Source organism: Dicentrarchus labrax, unplaced genomic scaffold, assembly GCF_905237075.1.
Source record: "Dicentrarchus labrax unplaced genomic scaffold, dlabrax2021, whole genome shotgun sequence".
In the NCBI taxonomy this organism is placed as follows: domain Eukaryota; kingdom Metazoa; phylum Chordata; class Actinopteri; family Moronidae; genus Dicentrarchus; species Dicentrarchus labrax.
The window spans coordinates 4957767-4978028 of NW_026136723.1; the positions used below are offsets into that span (position 1 = coordinate 4957767).

General features: G+C 40.5%; 2 protein-coding genes across 2 annotated transcripts in view; both read right to left on the bottom strand.

Annotated features, from left to right (window-relative positions):
- The window catches only part of LOC127358060 (neurexophilin-1-like), a 177237-nt gene extending 174797 nt beyond the window's left edge, over nucleotides 1–2440 (bottom strand). The window contains 1 exon segment of the mRNA XM_051390944.1: nucleotides 1736–2440. Coding sequence (XP_051246904.1) covers nucleotides 1736–1789 — 54 coding nt within the window. The 5' untranslated portion in view covers nucleotides 1790–2440.
- Nucleotides 2441–12040: 9600 nt separating this feature from the next.
- thsd7aa (thrombospondin, type I, domain containing 7Aa) overlaps nucleotides 12041–20262 on the bottom strand; it is a 153060-nt gene continuing 144838 nt past the window's right edge. The window contains exons 27-28 of the mRNA XM_051391019.1: nucleotides 19346–19433; nucleotides 12041–15718 (exon numbers count right to left, since the gene is read on the bottom strand). Of these exons, the coding sequence (XP_051246979.1) occupies nucleotides 15631–15718; nucleotides 19346–19433 (176 nt within the window). The 3' untranslated portion in view covers nucleotides 12041–15630. The remainder of the gene's footprint in view (nucleotides 15719–19345; nucleotides 19434–20262) is intronic.

The window sequence follows — 20262 nt, forward strand, 5'->3', positions numbered from 1 at the left end:
GCCGGGAGGATTTCATCACCCGTGCGCCGGGTGTATTTAAAAAAGCCCACACCTTTCCCTCCACAGCGGGAATTATACAATAAATTTATATTTGTGTTCGATGTCTATAAATGAGCTCCAGAAATTCATTCAGAAAGAGAGCAGACTATGTTTTTTCAAGAGGAAGATAAGTGGCCACCATTTGGACACAGGAAGAGTGAAACAAAGCAGCTTCGGCTTTAAATAAAGTTCATTTTGTTTTTCATGAAAAATATATAGTTATGATTGCGCCTGTTATTATGGCCCCATAATGCATTTTGGCCCCTGCATATTTGAAAGAAAAGGGTGTTTAAATACCGTCAGCACCTCGGAGAGCTCCACATCTGCACCAGCTGTATTTTACTTTGTCACACACACATATTCACACACCCTGTGTGTGTGGACAACAATACTGCTACTTCTACTATAATATGCAGAAAGTCATTGAAATGTCAGTGAGTTAATCTAATACAATTCTCACTGAAAGTCATTCTATAGCGTCAAATCATTCAGATTTGATCATTCAAAGTGGTTACACTTGTTGGCAGCATGCTGAATCCAGTGAGATCAATTATCAATTAGAATTAGAATTAAAATAATATTTAAGTTATGTATGTAAAAATAAATAAAATGTAACACTTTTGAGTCTTGAATATGTTTAATTATAGAAGCAGGAATTAGACCTCCTCTGTGTTCGGGCCTGACTTACATTTTAAAATAAGTAGAATATGAATTTAAAAGGTTGAAAATAATTGTTTTGGTATTATTTTCTTTTCTTCTACTTGTTTATGTTAGAAACAGAGCCCGTATAAAGTAATATTTTCTTTTTGTTGTGTCAAAATAATACAATTATTAGTAAAATAACGCAGAGTGAAGACTCTGTACTGTACATAAACTCCTGAAGCTAAAGTGTGTATTAGGATATATTTTCATTTTTATAAGCAAGAATAAATGGTAAAAGTTCTTCTTGGAATTAAGATTTAATTTACTCGCGTGGTGTTGCCGTTATTTTAAGATTTTTTTTTCATTTCAGACATTGAGAGGAACTGAACTAACAGTGGAAAATAATATATGCCATGTTTCCTTTTACACTTTCTTGCTAAAATAAGCAGTCAATAAGGCTCGGACTGGAGTGTGTCACTGGGTTCCAGTCTATCCCGCTGTATAGGGTACTCTGCTGTCCAGGCAGCCAGACTGGTGTTTCGGTTTGTTGTGGCGCCCCCGTGAGACCATTCCACTGCCTGTGCCTGGTTAGTGTGCACTGGATGTCTTTGGTATTCAAAAAACAACCTAGAAATTTTCTAAAAAGCTTTCATCCTCATCAAATCAGGTATTTTTGATATTATTTCCCTTCGCGAAAGCCTGATTTACTCTGTAATATGAAGTAAGTGCTTTTTACGCACAGCGCTATTGCGCACAGGAAAGGCCCCCCTGGTTCAAGTTTCATTTTCAAACAATAATAAAAATAAAAACGCACTTTACACACTCAACCCTCGGTGCACTGCGCCGCTCAGTGAGACCCAACAACAGCGTCTCTCCAGCCAGCCGCGGTGGAAATACGTTTGGAAATGCGCACGGTTGAACCGACTCTGGTCCTCTCTCATTGTGAGAAAATAACAACAACTACGGCTTTTTAGACTTTCTGGACTTTTGACAGAGCAGAGTCAAGAGGAGAAAGTTGAGCTTAAGTACAGGCTGAGTAAGAGATCTAACTCACCAGACAAAGTGCGGGCGTCAGGAGGAACACGGCGCACCAACACGTCACCTGCATCCTCCCGGAGCTCAAAGTTCCACTAATTTCCCTCGGCTGGTAGTTGCGGCTTTGCGGACCATAAATCCACCTGGTATCCGCCTCACAGCACGGCCAAGCCCCTCAGCAGTCCAGGCAAAAAGGACACAACGCACCCCATGACCGCAGAACAAAGCTGAGAGTTGGAGGCTGGGGGGACAGGACGAAGGAGCCGGTGAGGAGGCTGCTGCTGCTGCTGTTGTGGGAGGTGATGGTGTGAGAGGGGGGGTGGGGGCGCGACAAACAGCGGTTACTTGGGAGTTAATCCAGGTAGAGAGAGCAGCAGGGTCATAGCTGTGAGCAGGTTCGGGTCCTGATTGTCTGATAGCTGGTGCGCGCAGCGGTCAGAGCGCTCCGATCTGAGGGGAACGGCGGGGCTTTCCGCTTTATAACACGCGCCTACAACACAGCCAGGGAGACTCTCGCTCAAGGGGGGAGGGACGGGATGAGGAGGGAGAAGGGAAAAAAGGCAGGAAAAGACGAATAAAACGAGCGGAGATTGGTCCAAGACGCAGCGAGGGTGAAGAAAGCGAAGTTTTCTCTCTCTCTTTCTCCCTTTTTTTTCTTAAACAGACGCGCGTGAGGGAAAAGCGTTTCACCTTGGCTGCTGGTTTGCGCGCTTGATGTAGATGAATGAGCTGACATTCACAACTCCACTGCCAATAACTCCAGGCAGCCCCCTCCTCCAGCCAGCCCCAAACAAGAGAGCCTCAAAACCTGAACAAATACTGCACAACAGCTGTTGTTCATGATGTAACTTCAATATATTAAGTCTCATCATCACTGTCAGAACCTATTGTATTATTGCTAATGCTTCATGCAAATTCACACATAAGCTGAGGCATACCTTAGCTGCAAAAATCTCCATTTTATCATGTCATTTCTTATACTGTTCTCCAAAACCTCCTTTTCTTAAAGCAAGTGACATCAGCCTGTTTGGCAAAATTGTGTGATGATGAGTGTCAGTATCATCAAACAACAAAGAATAGAAGTAAAGAAAAAATTACACTAAAAGTTTGTACCAGAAACAGGTTGAAGGTCTTAAAAGGAAAATCTTCATGATTGTCATCATATCAGCCTTTTATCTTATTTATGGCTGGTATTTATTCTGCTCTTGCCATGTATTTAAACTCATTGGTCTGCCATCTGTGTGCTGTTTCAAACAGTATGAATTTACAGTAACTTTAAGTAACTTACAGGAATTGCATACACAGTGCATTTAATTTGTGTGTATGAGTATACTGTATGTCATGTAATGAAGTAATCTGGATGAGCACAGATTTAGACTGAGGGCATAAGGCTGCCATTGGCCGTGTATTTCACACAGGATTCTCCCCCCTTTCTGATATCTGCATGGTTTCAAAATCCCAGTTGCTACGGGAAACAACAAGAACAACCTCCAAGCAGGATGAAAATGGAAAACTACATATATATAAGTAAGTAAACAACAGTGATTTATGAAGACATAAAGAGATACGCAATTATTATTATCTCTCAAAGCATGTTTCCTGGCCCCAATGTTTATTCAAACAGAAATATAAGCACATACAAGCCCGTGCTTGTAAGATATTTTTAGCATTAGTAACCACAGGTTTTACCCAGTTATCCAGAACTGAAGTCTTAAGAAATATGCATTAAGACTGATTTATTCATTTGTTTTAAGAAAATAAGATTTATTGGAATCAAATTATAGACAAAAGACTTGATGAAAACAGGGTTACACACATACACATTTCCAGAAACTAATCAGTACACTAGATTGCCTGTCCAAGGTTTGCTGTATGTTCATTAGTTTTAGTGATATTCTAATTATACGTGTTTGGTAGCATAATATCGACAACATGTTAGGTGTCACGTCTAGATCTAGGAATTTGCCAGCTTTAGATTCATCATGTGTGAAACATTTAGGAGGATCTATTGTCAGAAATGGAATATAATATATAATATTATATAATATATAATATTCATAGCTATGTTTTCATTAGTGTGTAATCACCTGAAAATAACACCTGTTTTCTGTTTGTTACCTTAGAATGAGCTGTTTTTATCTACAGATGTTGTGGGTAGCCTGCCACCGTAGTTTCTCCTTTGTGATTGGAAGGGCTGGTGAAGCAAGGGAGTTTCAGTCTGCAACTACACCACTAGATGCCACTAAATCCTACACACTGGATATTTAATTGAGCTTTAGTGGTAAATTTTACCAAAAAAATGTCTAATCAATGAGTACTGCACACTAATTGCCACACAGGGCTTTCTGGACCCTTGAGAGTTTGGGGTCCTGCTTTGCGCGGCTGGTAGTCGAGGATTGGATAAGAGGGACATTTTTTCGATATGGAAAATTTTATTAGTTTATGTGATGACTGTCCCATTCACTGATGAAGACCATGAGATGTGGTTGAAAGCCCTCAGAATTCTAGTAAGTGCACCTTTGAGTTAAGACTATTTTGTCACATATAATGGAGCTGCACGTTCAAATCTGTCTAATAGATAATATTGCAAAGAATTGCCTATGTTTGTGTGTTTATGTGAGTAGGAGCCTGTGTGTGTGTTTCTGGTTTGGAGATAGAAAGATAGGATCCTTTTTGTGGAGGAACAGAAGGGGCAGGGAGGCAAACAGAAAAGAAAAGACAGGAGGGGCTGTGCTTTAATAAATCCCCAGCAGTCTCATTGCTACAACATTGCAGTGGTCAAGCATTGTCGCCATAACTCAGCCAGCAGGGTTGATGGGATCCTGCTCTGAATGGCCCAGATAGCCTTCACAGGCCCAGCATTGCATGCGGTGGTACAGCAGGCGGAGATAAATCACCAGAGTCTGGCTGACTTCCATTGTAGCCGCAATGAAGCACGATCTGGTCTCCGGTAAGGTAAAGGGCCCATAATTCAGAATTAGCTCAACATTCCCACCTTGTTGATCAGAGATTAATCCAGTTAGGCCAGTTTGCAGAATCTGAAGTGGGAGCCACAGTGCTGCTGGTGTCCCTCAAATACCAGAGTCATCTAGGCAGAGGCCAATAGGGTCGGGACTTGGAAGGACCCTGTACTGGACAGTATTCTACCTGATGATTTATGTGCAGTGCCAATGCAGGAAGTATTGTGTCCTTTATTCAGAGAGGAAAATGTAGTGAATTGAACATTCGTTTCTGGTTGCCATACACCATACCTTAACTCTAACCAAGAATCTACCACAGCAATCTTTCTCTAACCATACTGTGCTCGCCACATGCAGATACTGCACAAAGAAAGAATTGAATTGATGCGAAATATGCATAGGCTTGAAACATTCTACAAAACATCATGCGATCCTCATTTTTCCCCTTTCCATTAATTTGTCCAGAGTGACCCAAAATAAGTCTGTTTATCCTCCATAGGAACAACAGCCAAATGTCATCCAGAATGACATGTCTTTCCAACAAACTGCAAACAGTGTGTTATCAAAACGAGACCTCAGAAATACAGGTAATGAGAGGTAAATGCAAGATTGTGGCCATTTTCTATGGATGTAGCTGGGTACCTAGCTATGTAGGAAGACGACATCCCCATCTTAATCCAGTCTGTTGACTGGTTATATCTCTAAGTAGGGGAAACAGCTATCAGTGAGCAGTGAGCAGTGAAAGTGTTGGGTGGATTGAACTTCCCTGTACTTGCATATTACTGAGTATATGTCAGCCCTGTCTCCGTGAAATTAGGTTTATATACAACTAATTTGCAGGGAAACATAATGCTGACCAAATTACATTTCAATTAACATAATGAGGAAGTGTTAATTAACATACCTGGCAAGTTGAAAAAATGTTGATACCCTAACCCTAAATTGTGATCTTTCCCTAATCTCAACCAAAGTGCTTTTGTTGCCTAAACCTTACCAAAATCATGATTTTCTCTAACCTTAACCAGAGTCTGGACACAAACCCTGGACTGTGATGTGAGCGTCCTGCACTTTGTACACCCCCACCACCTCCTTGCACCTCCACCGCATTACATAAATATAGTTTTTTAGTAGACGTTATCTCTAAACATAATCCAGGCACATATTAGTTTTCACCACAGCATAATTATGAAAACAATTTAGTAATATACAAATGTAATTACTATGAGACTGGGTTGAATATCTAGGGTTCCCTGGGTTTTTTTTAAACTGTTGGATTGTGACATCTAGGTTGCATCTACACTGGCGTTAAACATTGTCACTGGATGCAAATGATGGAGTGCAGAATCGTCCAATATTAATGTAATTCCAAAAATAACTGGGCTGGTGTTTGGTTTCATGCAGCACTCCTGAGATTGACAGAAAACCTGCAGAAGTTAGCAGAGTGGTGTAAATAATCAATTTCATAATAGACGTTCCCCTAACGATTATGAAAATCTAACAACAGTGGCTTGTGCAGACATTGAGTATAGAGACACCTCTCATCTGAGGGTGGTTTGGCCTCGCTAGCCTTAAAATGTATGTAATATAAGCATGAAAAAAAAGAGAATCTATTTAGTGCTTTGAATAATGCTTTGGAATGTGCTCCCAGTCAGTAACGTAGACAGTCAGCGGGGAAGTATGAGTCTCATTGCATTTCAAGGGCACTATAGAGCATCAGTAAAGCACAGAGAGCTAGAACTGAGCCGCTGAGTTGTGTCAGTGTCACAGAATGAGAACCATTCACAAGAGTGATGTGAACACAGCCGGGGCTTGACGACCATTACAAAAGGGGGAGAAAGAGAACATTTCTTACTTCTCAATCAAACACCTGCTCTCCTTCCTCTTTTCACCACCAGATCGTCTCTCATTGATAGAGTATAATCACGAGGTCAAGTTGCAAATTTTCCAAGCACACCTTTTGGTGCCCATTCAGTGCTGGGGGAGAAAATTACAGGGTAGTCTCTTCCTAATAGCTTACCATTGGGCGGAAAAGAGGAGGGGTTAGAGATAAAAACAAGAGAGAGGAAGAGGATGATTGCCCAGCTGAGTGACGCTGGCGTCCGGTGGCATGAATATGTTCGGCTGGCTGGGCTCCATCGCCGATTGTGAGGGCAGATGTTGCCGCGGGCCCTCAGGCGTGGCCACGAGGTGGTGGCAGCAGGTTTGCCGTGGCTGCTGCCCAACCAGCTGCCATCTGAAGTGTCACTCCACATCCGCGACAAGGGATAGGAGTCAAACTGGGCTTGACCAGAAGGGCCGAGGGCGCGCTTCACGCCATGTGTGGCGACAAAAGGCCCGGCGTTCTGCAGTCACGGTCGAGGCTGCCAGTGCTTTTCAGGAGGATGTTGAGGGTGGGTGGGTGGGCGGGCTGAGGGGGAGCTGACAGAGACAAATGGCTGAGCAGAGCGTCGGTCACAGGATGCAGCTGGTGCACATCAATCGCTTCCTCATCACAATTAGAATGACTGCCGGCTTCAGCGTCGAGGAGCAGGGATGGAAGCTCAAGTTTCCATTTGGCTTATTGAAGGGTGCGAGTCTTCAAATGAAAGAGATTTGTGGCTTATTTTTGGCAAAAACTTTCAGAACTTAACTTGGGTATGGTAGAACGCCTTCATTCTTTATGCTGTTAGAAACTATGCAATAAAATAATTCTTGAATAATGCTTGTGAAAGGATAAGTCAGGTTTTTGTAGCTTGGGTCATTCTTTCTGTTGGTCATGATTGGTCATCAAGTTTAAGGCTAAAGTTTGGGAATGTAGTGACAAGGCTGCCTAATATCCCAGAATTAAATTCATATTGGATGATTCTGCCCAATGCCAGTACAGGATGAGCGTGTCCTTTATGTAGCAGTCAGAGCTTCAGACAACAAGACAAAAGTTTATCCAGATGAAAATACTTTAAAAAAACGTAATTATTGAATGTGTGTGCACACAAACTGTTGCTAATAACTCCGGTAAGATTAGTAAAACATGGGTTTTGTGTAAAACCTGCGCTTCTACTGTAAGTGTTTATTCCCCTTTTAGGGTTGCAGTGTTTGAAGTTCTTAGCAGTCTAATTGTTGACTACTTTTGCTGCAATGACAAGTAAAAAACAGTAACGAACCAGAATTATGCTTTAAAAGGTGGCCCAAATTAAAGGTGTGCCAAATATAGACTTTTTTTTTTATAAATTTTTGAGGCATTTGTGAATTGTCTAAAAGGAGGACGTTTCAGAAGTGACAGGAAATGAGGAGAGAGTGAATGACATGTGACAACGCCCCAGACAACAGGAGCAAAAACTGAGCATCAAAATCCTTGTGATCAAGCGCAAAGAAGAGACAAAAAGGCCTTCAATCTTGGCGGGCTCTTTGCAAGTTTAAAGTGTTCCAGAGGCTCAGCTCTCTCGGAGCAAGCTTCCCACATCCCACTTGCTGCCAATGGCACAAGGCTCCAGCCACCCACTATCAAAGGTTCTGGCCGTGCCCGACATTGGTACGATTTTGGTCTTCTATTTTTGAGAAATTGTCTTTTATTCGTGACAAGGAGGTCAGCCATGACCCTTTAACAGTAGTCTTTGGTGATGATGGTATCTGTAGCCCGTACAGATGCCATACCCTTTTCATCACTATTGGCTCGATGCCTTATCTAACTGGAAATCAGCTACCCCTCCTATACACAGACGCTGGGTTAGGGGTGTGATGGCACATTTCAGAAGCTAAGGTACCCCAGCAGGGGGTCTGTGGATTTTATATCGTCTGGCAGCCCTTTTTGGACTGCCTTGACTTGAAATTCCCCGCTAGAGATGCTGAAAAATAGGACTAATTGATTGAACTGACTAACATTCTTTGTAATATGTGTAACAATAAGTATTTTTAGATTTGTATAATCTATCTCATCCTGGATGTTTTTTTGATGTCTTGCTGATTGTATGTAGTGTATGCTTTTGCATTTAGCTGCTACAAATATTTGTAGTCCTGTAGATTGGCTCTGTCTGCCCCACATGAAATTCTGCTCTCAGGTTCAGTATATGGATCATGTTCCAGAAAGAATCTGAGAACTTAAAAGTGAAATCACAACTAAGAAAGACCTGAACTGAACAACATCACCTCTTTTGCATCTCTTGTTCCTTAGGTATATTTTGCAATAAATCATCAAGATCAGCTTGCTGGTAAATATCAGTGTGCTCTGTGCGGTTTACTGATGTTAAATTGTAGGAATTCTGAGTTTAAGGAGCAAGCAATGTTACAGGTTATTTCTGTCATTGGTTAAGGCAGATATAAAAGGCAGAAAACATAAATTATATTTAATCAGACATGAGGACATTTTTCCACAGGCTGCTTCTCTCACACACTACTGTATATGCAGCCTTCTTCCAAAAGCCTTTTTTAAGGCAGACCACCACTTTCCTTGATTGAGGCAGTGCTTTATTTTATCAGGAAGAGATTATCAGTTAAAGGAAACATCTTTTATCTTTGGGCTCGGGGGAACAGAACTTAGAAACAAAGAATGCTGCGTAGATGATCTTTAGTGTTTGACCTAGTGTCCTTAATCAAATTTTTTTGCCAGATCTTGATGTCTCTGAGGTCGCAGCAAAGTCACCCGTTTGAAGTGGGTTTTACAACCTGACTTAATTGATTAGGGCAGTCCGTAGGACTTCCTTTTCTTGGCAGAGGGAATTTAATTGGAAGACTGAGACATGATTATGTGAAGTGCTGATTAAATGAGAGGACCAAAACCATGTAGACTGCCTCTCTTTTACTTCCCAACATCCGATCATAATCAGTGGCTCTGATGATAAAGGCAATTACATTACTTCTACAAGCAGAGGACAACAATTTAACCAATGGAGGAAAAGAATAATTATAGCTAATTGTCTATCTACATGACTGCATTAGGACAGAATCCGTCCCTTCAGGGTCCATCTGTACCCAGAAACACAGCGTGGTAAAAAACAAAAATTAGGTAAATGTCTGTCTGCAGCCTTCTAATCCAGTACCAAATGCTTGACCTCAGTGCAGTTTTTTTCTTTTTTTGTGTATTTTCAGCCACATTTCTGTATCCATTCTTCATGACAGAGGTTAATTTGCACTGACCCTCCCTTTCCAGCTAAGCACTCCTCTTTTGTCTCTCACAGAACTGGAAGTTTTACACAACCTATGAGCTCAGTCTTTGAACAAAGTGGAGCAGTGAGAATATTGTCCCACCTCTGTAAAGGCTGTCAGGCCTCTCAGAACGGCGATAAAAATGAGACAAAACTACCGGGAGGTTGTTTTTTAGGTTTTTACAGCATGTTAAGGCATCATAGCATCACCAAACCAGAATCCTGCTGCATCAGGCTGAGCAGCCTGCACTCCTTTAGCTGTCTTTTACTGACATCTGGTGGTGATATACTGCAGAATATTGACTTCAGTTTCCTGATTTTATGGTTTTGAATCAGTATGAATTTACTATGCATTCATCTGTAAAGCAGAACACTTAAATTAGCTCAGATATTACACTGAGATTGTCAACTTAGCTCCAGTGCTCCATGCTATAACAAACAAACAAGAAATGTTGATTTCCATGCTACTACTGAAGAATATACTGTTAATACCTTGGCACCATCAAACACTGACCTTTAATACCAATGGTGAGCTGATCCTTTGTTCTTGTAAGATGAGGAAGCTCGCAGTCCGGCCATCTGTCCTGCAGGCCTTCTACAGAACCTTTGTGGAATCCATACTGACCTCCAACATTACAGCACGGTTCCGAGTGATGAGTGCTCTCAACCAGAACCCACGCAATAGAATTGCAAGACCACAGGATCAGCATCATCTATAAGAAACGGACAGTAAGGTAGGCCTGAAGACACCACACACACCCTCAACACCGACGGCATTCAGTTTGAGCCAGAATCCGGCAGGTCATGTTGGGACCAATCAGGTTCGGGCAGAGAATCAGAGCTCTACCATGCACACACACACACAAACACACACACACACTCACACACAAACACACACACACACACACACACACACAGAGAATTAATGCACAGTAGCACTTCTGCACTGTTACTGCACTTTTTTTTGTATCTTAATTTATGTGACTTAGGTGTGTGTTTTACGTATGGTGGCTGCACACAATGATTAACCATTGGTTGATTTCGCTCAGGCCCGGTGGATTTGTGCAAATGGCGCCCTAATAGCATTTTTTCACAATTATCTGTCTCATGTTCCACTGTCAAGATATAGTAAAAGATAAAAGAGCAGTTTTAAGATCTTAGTGAGAGCACTTTAGAGCACAGAAAGGTCTAGAATGCAACCTTTGACCTTTAGGGAAAGGCCCTTTTGGTTGTTCCACAAAGACTAAAGGAGACTCTTTCTGTATTAGGAACAGCCTACCTGAGGAAATGAGGCTAGCTGAATCTGTTTCATCTTTTAAATCCCTCCTAAAAACTGACGTGTGTTATGTTCTTAATCTTAATAGTATCTCTGATGTGTTTTCAGTTGTATCTGTTTACCTCATACATTGCTTGTAATCGTATTCTTTAGTGCTGCTATTTTTATGTGTATGTAAAGCACTTTGTAAACATTGTAAAAAAAAAAAGTGCCATACAATTAAAGTTAATATTATTATATATTATTTCTGTAAAAAATAGTTTGCTTACTTTGTCGAGCCTGTTGTCCTTTTTTATTTTGTTGCTGTAAGCCTATACTGTGTATTAACATTGCAAGTCAAATTCCTTGTATGTGTATGCATACCTGCTCAGTAAAACTGATTCCGATACTGATAAGCACAAAACTGAAATAATTAAGCTCTTAAAACCAGATTTAGACACTGAACCAGAAGTTGGTGTCTCCTCGTGGCATTCTGACCACCAGGGTACCCAGGTGCTCATAATGTTATGGCTCATCAGTGTATGTGGCATATGGGTAATGAGAACTGTATAAAAAGTTTAAAAATAGGAAAAACTCATCTCTGAACAATAGTCATAGGAAATAATCTTCTCAAAATTCATCCAAATTCCTACAGTTATTGTGTTCACTGTTTGAGTTCACTGTACAGTTTAGTTGTTCTGTATTCGTTCAATATAATATATAATCATAGAAAAGGAAATAGGTTGGGAACCACTGGGTTAGCTTCAGTCAGAAGCTTCAGTAATTGTACTGTGTTTATTTCCAGTTTCTCCCTATCCTAATTAATAAACCTATGGATAAACTTATACACTTTATCTATGGGGTCTTGGTGAAAGAAAGGTGTTTCTCTGACTGTCGAAGTGCATGGCTCATGTATAGTTGACTTTATATATATTCCTATAACCTTCTGAACACTGCATATTTCATCCTGTCTCTGAAAATCCAACAACACCTTCAAATATTCCCTTGTTTATTATCAGCAATTAGTCAAATACATATAAACAAACAGTAGGAAAAGGACAGAATTCATCAGCGACTTTGTTTTTCACAAGGTTATCAATATCGCTTTTTGCGCACACCCATTTACTCCTCCAGTTTTTTTCAGTTTTTTTCTTTTGCGCAACATCTTGTGCAGTAAAAAAGGAAACACATTATGGTACATGAACAATAAATAAAAAAGAAATATTTAGCACTTTATTTACAACTCATATTCCAAGAAATATAAAATAAACATTCCGTTAACTCACTAGCAACAAACTCCACAGAATATTAAACTGCCATACTCTGGCAAAGATATGATCTCTCATACTGATAAATAATACACTGCTCACTTTGGGTGACTGGACTTTTAGCGTAAATCAGGCAGAATTGTATGATTTCAAAATAATACTCTACTACTACTCATACAGTGATTTCGCCTGAACTCAATTTTTATCAGTAGAAAAGCTTCTGGAAAGGACTTTACACCACCATAGGGCAGTAAAAGTGACCCAGAGTGATAGTTGTTTAAGGGCTGAAAGTTATTTAAGACAGGGAGACCACAACAACTCTTCATTGGTAAGGTCTCTCTTCATGACTGAAGAGTTCACTTTGATAAAATGTCTTTAAACACTTGAATGGGTGAATCAAACCTGTACGACAATGTAATTCTTCAGGTTTTCTGTAGCTGTGAACAGGGAGGATCATGTCTACAGTGAATTATTTGCTTCCTATCGTACTACAGCATACACCCACCATTAGACCGGATTAGACTTTGAGGGCAATGTGAGCTGATACAGACAGGGTAGCTCATGAAGACCTGTTCGGGTTATTAAAAACATATTAATAACTTAAATCTATACCTGCAGGCATGATGGATTGCTGTAAAACATACATTCATAACCCAAAACCTGATGGCTTATGAAGGATAGACATTACCAAAAGGAATCTATTAAGCATTGGCAAAGTGTCAATATTAATAAAGTCATTTGTAACCCTGTATAAAGTGGAACAAAAATCTGAATTCTGGTTGGACCCCAATTGACCCCAAGGTTGCCTTCAGATGGCCAACAAATTCTAATTACCAAGGACACATTACAGTGGGACACTTCAATGAAGACAATGTTGGAACCAGTAACCAGTAAGTATCAAGTTTATGGAAAATATAACTACCCTGTGAAGAATGTTTACAGTATGTACCAAATTTGGAGGAGTCTTTGGAACGACATGATCAGGGTTTTCTTGACAATACAGGACAGCACTTGCTCACTAACGGCCATATAATTAATCGTCTCAGGTTCATTACTGGTAGGTGGTCATTGTTTACGGTACAATCCACTTTAGCTTGCTTTCTTTTCTCAACACAGCAGATTTTTCCGTTGCGTCTCCGGCAAATTGACTTCAGTTTACTGCAGTTTTCTTTAACTGTAACATCGATGACTCGATGCCAAACAAAATATGCACCCAGGTTTATATAGGAGGGGAGCTAAAATATTATTTCCAGGATATTTGGTCAAATTAATACATTTTCAGGTGTTTCCATGACTGGAAAACTAGTCTCTAAATTTGCAGGATATGTGGGAGCCTTGGTGATTCTCATCCAGTCCATCAGACTAACAAAATCCTTAGAGCCAGGTTATGCTAGAAGAGAACTAGTCCATAACCAAAGTCAAAAGTGTCTGTTCCAAAATGGCCACACTGGAAGGCAAGTGAAAGCTGACCATCAAACGGAGGAGGAAGATTCAAGCGTGATAATGGTGATAATGGCACGCAGTCTCTCCTGGAAGGCAGTCATAGTGTTGTAATCTGATTTACAGAAACAGGTGAGTAAAGGATGAAAAAAAGAGTTAGACAAGAGAGAGAAGTTCACACCCACGGTCCTCCACAAGGTGAAGCTGACGTGGGTGTGAATGCCAGACTATTGGTTTCGGGAAGGTAGAGAAATGGTTGCGCTCGGACCCCGCCGTCCAACATCGGAAAGGTATGTTTGAAGGAGTTCAACCATCCGACAAGCAGTTCTGGCAGGCGCCTTTAAGACCAAGTGCTTGTGATGTCAGTATTGTTCCTCTATTTCTGTCGAACTCTCTGACAATTCGACAACCTTCCTGACTTTATCCAGCCATTGGAGGTATGTAGAAGTTTCAGCTTCTCCCTCAGCTCTTTTTCACGCAACTACAAGACAAGACTACAAAGAGACACAAAAGACCAAGAGTTCCAAGAGATAAATGTCAAGCTATGACAGCAGGCTTTTTACATCTCTTCAAGAGTGGCCATTCAGGACATGCAGGTTCAAAATGCTTTTGCTTTTAGAAGACCTTTATGAAATCAAGGAATACAAGTCTTTTGACCAAGAATGAAAGAATTCTGAGATGTAGGTCAGAATCAAAGAAGTATTCTTTCATCTCTGACTTCTGACGTTTTTCAAAGTCTGATATGTTTCTCAGATTATGAACTCATTATTTTAACTGACTTCTAAGATTCATCTGCAAACTCAAATGTCCCAAGCCTCTTTATACATCTGAATACCAAGATTCAACATTAAATTATCCTCCAAATTCAGATTTTGTTTCCACTTTTCTTCTCATATCAAAGCTAAAGGGTTTCAGAATGGAAGGGGTTTCTATGGATCTCCTGCAGTCTGAGTTGATGATAATAATGCCACAGTCAAAGAATTGTCAGAGAATAAATTAACTCAGGCAGAGTTTGGGACAGGTAGCTGTACATACTAGAAAGGTAAAGTTGAGAACACAGAAAAAAATTGTATTTACATTGCGTCCCATCATATCACACATAAGAGGTAATAGAAGAAAAATATTAACAAACATTGGTGAGTTCTGTTTGCAAAAAAAGTCTACTTTTTTACATTTCTAGCACAAGACTGTACACCATCTTGTATTGAGAGAGGCAGTTTCCTATGGCAAAGCTAGACATAAGTACATATCATGCTGCACTAATATAGTGCAAAATTATGCCTGAAAAACAGAAGGTAGGGGCAGGCAGAAGTGATGGTGGCTCTGGGAATTACACTTTTGTTCTCTGGATTTATGTTTTCTTGCAAGATGGAGCCAGGCCACAATGACACAGAGGAATCTGAATGTTCTTAATGTTCTTAAAGAATGACAAGTGTCCGAAACACATGATCCCACTCAGCGGTAAAAAAAATGAACAAAAAAGACTAATGAAGATTTGTGCTTTTAGAGCAAAATCTTTTGTTTGGGGGCGACCCTCTCTGACGACTGTGGTTTGTTACCGGCAGTAGTAGATGGCAGAGAAGTAAAGGCAGACTTCCAGAAGAAGATAAAGAATTCATGAAGGCTCTTGTGAAACAAAGTATCAAAATGGAAATTAAAAAAAGACAACAGGGACATCAAGACTGCTAATGACATGGATTCAGTGTCTTGAGCTGTGAGGTTTCTCTTTCTGTCAGAATCATCTTCCCAGGGTGTCCACCTGTAGGTTGAACAATGCCCAGTGGCAGCCCTGACATCAAGGGTTTCCATAGAAACCCTGTGTGTCCTGCAGTAGGACGAATGTCTGTAGGTCAGTGTGGTCAGCAGGAAGACTTCTACATGTCAGCGTCTCCGTCGTAGGCCAGAGTCAGTGGCTTCAGTCTGTTGTTCATCTGCCGTCGTTGTGGCCTCTTTGGCTTTTTGCTACAGAACAAACAGGGAGAGAATGTTTAGAGAATCTGGCCTCAACCGTTCCACCACATATTTGCTTTAACCTTTACCACCAAGAGCATCCTTCAGTGCGACAGGCATAGTGCTATTGCACATGAGCCAGAATGTTTCCACATTCCTGTGGTCAGTTTGCCCCGTAGTTTATGGACCATACCACTGTCTTTTCATTGTCTTTAAAACACATATAAACGTATTCCTTGCCGCCGTCACCGAGAGCTTGCCCATGGTGGGAACTGTTGGGTCTCTGTAAATAATTTTATAAGGAGTTCGGTCTAGACCTGCTCTATTTGAAAAGTGTCCTGAGATAACTTTTTTAATGAATTGTTGCTATACAAATAAAATGAATTGAAATTGAATATAAATTACCTTTCATTCATACATTTACAATAACGGATTAAGAATGTTTTTACCTTGCAGGCAGCCATTGAATTTCATGTATTTCACTAAGGTATGACAGATTTGAAAACTCCTAACCTTAACATAATATGTTGTTTGCCTACCAAAAAGACTGCTAACACTGGGGTCAGTCATTCTGGAGAAAGATCATCACCTCAGATCATCAAATAATGACGCTTTGGGTTATGGTGAATGGGAAACAAACTAAGTGACTCCGAAGCTTTAGCTCAACCATCAACTTCAAATCTCTGCTCCACCTTCAAGGTTTAGACAAGTTCAGGTACAAAGACTACTTGGTAGGGTAAGGAAATGATCATTGTTAGGCGGCTGTGGCTCAGAGGCAGAGTGGGTCGTTCTTTAATCGGAAGGTTGTGGGTTCGATCCTCATGTCGAAGTATCCTTGAGCAAGATACTGAACCCCAAACTGCGCCCGATGCCGCGCATCAGTGTGTGTGTATGAATGTTAGTTTCTGTTCGATGGACTTTGCCATCACTGAGTCAATGTGTGTGAAAGGGTGAATGTGGCACGTAGTGTAAAAGTGCTTTGAGTGGTTGGAAGACTAGAAAGGCGCTATACAGGTACAGGTCCATTTACCATTGTTGTGGTTAGGAAAGGGAAAATGAATATCAGTCAGTCATTTGCTTGGTTGACCACATATAATCCAGCCTCGCCCCCATTACGTTTTTTGTTGCTATCACAGTTTACACTACCCTTCTGCCTTGTTTATGACAGAAAACAGTCATTTATTTTTACACGAGGAAATGCACAAACATGGGGAGAACCTGGATTCCAACCCTGGACCCTCTTGCTGGGAGCGAACAGTGCTAACCATTGTTACAGCAATAATTTGAGAAACTGTGGTGTGGTTCTTTGGTAGTGCCATTGTTGACCAGCAATACAGTGGTTATGTAATATATATTTGAAGGAAACAGACTTATAAGTATTTGTTCTATTGTTCTGATACAGTATAAATATTCTGAACAGCATTTATATTGTAGACTGCAGCTTGATGAGACATACTGTATCACATTTAATATAAGAACTGTGGACAGTGACATTACTTTGTACAATAATTAAAATAATGGTTCTATGTAATTGAACCAATAAACATTGAAATGGAAGAGGACAGTGTCGACATAAAGTATGTGAGGATGACCACAAGATGGCAGCAAAGGAGAGATATTGACATTATGACTGGCCTGCAGGTTGTGAACTCCTTTGTTTCCTGATGTTTGAACAGTGAAATGTCACTCTCTGAGGTCACGTTCACTGTATTTTTTCTGTAAAACTTAGTTTATAACCCACAGTTTAACAAAATTACACATTGTGGGTATTAACCTGACCCATGCTAGTGGTTTTAAACACCATATATTGAGTATAAACAAATAAAAAATAAATCCATTATTTTCCCACCAGAGTTCTTGTCGCAGTGGAGGTTTAGAGATAACCAATACAGAGAATGGAATGTGGGAAAGCTGTCATTTGCCTATTATGGTAACTCACCACCTCACACTATAGTGGCAATAGTGCTAGCAGTGGTAGTACAGTAGTGGAAGCTGCAGGACTGGTTGGGGTCCTGTGTTTTCAGATGCTGTAACACATTAACACACAATTGACTGTATGTAGCAAAGTGTGTCTGCGCTGCAGTACATCCTGCCCAATTGGTACTGCCCATGTGCAGCTCTTAACAAAGATGGGACGCAAACGGGATGGCTCACTCGTTAGCAACCACCCATAAACAGCTCCGAAAAAAAGTGACAGGATATAGTGACATCTTCAGTAACCATTAGAAAAAAAAAAGTTACCTACTGCGGCTTTAATGTGTAACATCCGCTGTAAACGCAGGCCCCCAAGCAGACCTTGTACCTACACCGGTAGTTGTAGTGTTGTTGTTACAGCAGTAGTAGCTGTAACTATGGTTTTCAGTTAAGAGTTAATAAAAATGTAGAAAAAAATATACACTACTCTAACTAAATATCAGATATTGGTAGCTTCAGAGCTATAAGTCTTAAAAAGAATAGCTCAATGCTCTGGGAAATTAGCAGTTTGTTTAAGAGCAAACCTATGAAGTGCAGTAACCCTGAAGTTGTGGTGTGTTTGATGGACTGCTCACCTCCAGGAAGTGATCCACTGAAATGAGTGTACAGGCACTGGGGGTGTTTGGGCACAAATGAATGTCAGGCGTAGTGAGTTACAGGTGGGTGAGGTGAGGCCCTGACTAAGTGATTAGAGTTTCAAAGTGAGTTGGTGGGGGTGGGGGTGGTAGTGACTGCTGCTGCTGCGGGTGTTGTTGTGATCCTAGAGGCTGTTGGAGCAGAGCCTCACATTGCTGCTGCGGCTGCTGCTGCTGGTGCTGTTGGGGTTGACCGTGCCGCTGTAACTCATCTTGCTCTAGTTTCTGGCAGGCAGGACAGGTGTAAGGCACAGTGTAGCTGTTTTGGTCCATCCAGTAGACCCCGTCTGAGGGGGACTTGGATCTCGACTTGCAGCAAAGGCAACAACAACAATAACTGAGCAGTGGGGGTGAGGGTGAAGGTGGAGACAGAAAAACAAGAAATGAAGGTGACAAATGATGACGGAACTCAAAGTAAAATGACAAAATAAAATTAACTGAATGAATCAACACAAGCAGTGATGTAATGGAGGTTATATTCAGGTATATGTATATATATATATGTATATTTTAATCAATTTCCAGGTGTTCCAGGACATGTGGGAACCTTGATATGGCAGGCACTGAGGAATTTATTGCTTTTTTGACTACATTTAACATCAACACTGATCTTTATTTAAAAATCACAGCAGCAGCAGGGAAGGAGTTGGAGAAGGGAGTCTGTAAGTTAACACTAATTCAGCATAGTCCACTCATTCATCATTTATCAGACTTGGATTTCCTTAATGGATAATAAACTGCATTTTTTGTTATTTTATCTTTGAAAGTTCTCCACTTTATCAATATTTATCAAATTAAAGTGGCAATATCCAATGAAAACGTCCTTCTACCACCTCTGTAACTATCAGAAAAGTAGATTTGAATGGTTTTGTTAACCCTTATCCGTGTTTTGTTTAAACCTATTGGCCCTTTCTTCATTATGACCTCCATCAGTTCACTGAATGTAGGTGAATGACGGCATGAATGGTCACTGATGTGATGACAGAAAGAAAACACACAGGTAGATAACACATAAGCGCTGGTACGTTACCATGCTAAGTACGTCATGGAGATTATGAAGACGAGCAGAACAAATGCTCCCGCTGCTACTCCGTACACCCAGGTCTTCAGCTTCCCATCTGCACAGAGAATCACACACGCAGCCTTACATTACATACTGTAGGACATTTCACTTCCCTGTCTGAAGCTGAAGGGGGCAGTAGAGTTATACACATAACGCAGTGTGGAATTCAATTCATTTTGGCACATTACACTCTCTCTGTAATAAAAAGGTCATTTGGATCGGAAAAAATAAGTAAACTTCCCTCTCTACTGCTTGCATGCTGTAATATTAATACATAAACAGTATGCAATTCACGTACGTAGGTTTTGAACATGACAAAAAATCTCACAAATATAATAATAATAATCATATGAAGTGGTCATAAATCAGACCAAACCTAATCAGGGTATCTGGGAATCTTCCCAATTACATTCAAGCCACCAAGTTATCAAGATAAGTTTTTATCATATTTACTGAAATCTATATCCTAACAGGGTTTGACGACCTGGGAATGAGAATCAACAATCAACAGCCTTAGCAACCATGATCTTTCTCTCTCTAACCTTGCTCATTTCTGCTGTTCTTCCTGTTCCCTCCTCCATTGCTTGTTCCTCCTTTCTTTCTTATTATATTTCCTTTATTCCTATTTTTCTTCATTTTCACCTTTTATTCCCTCTTTTTACTGTTTTTCTTCCTTTTTTCTTCTTGCTTTCATTCTTCCCCCTTTCTTTCCTCCTTTTTCCTTCCTTCCTTTATTCCCCTCTCCAGTCATTCATTTACATTTTTCCTTTTTACCCTTTTCCTATTTTCCTTCTTTCCTCCTTTATTTCTTCTTCCTACCTTGTTTTTTCCTTTTTGCTTTATTGAAATTTTTCCTTTGATAGTCTTCCATTCTTTTTCCTTTT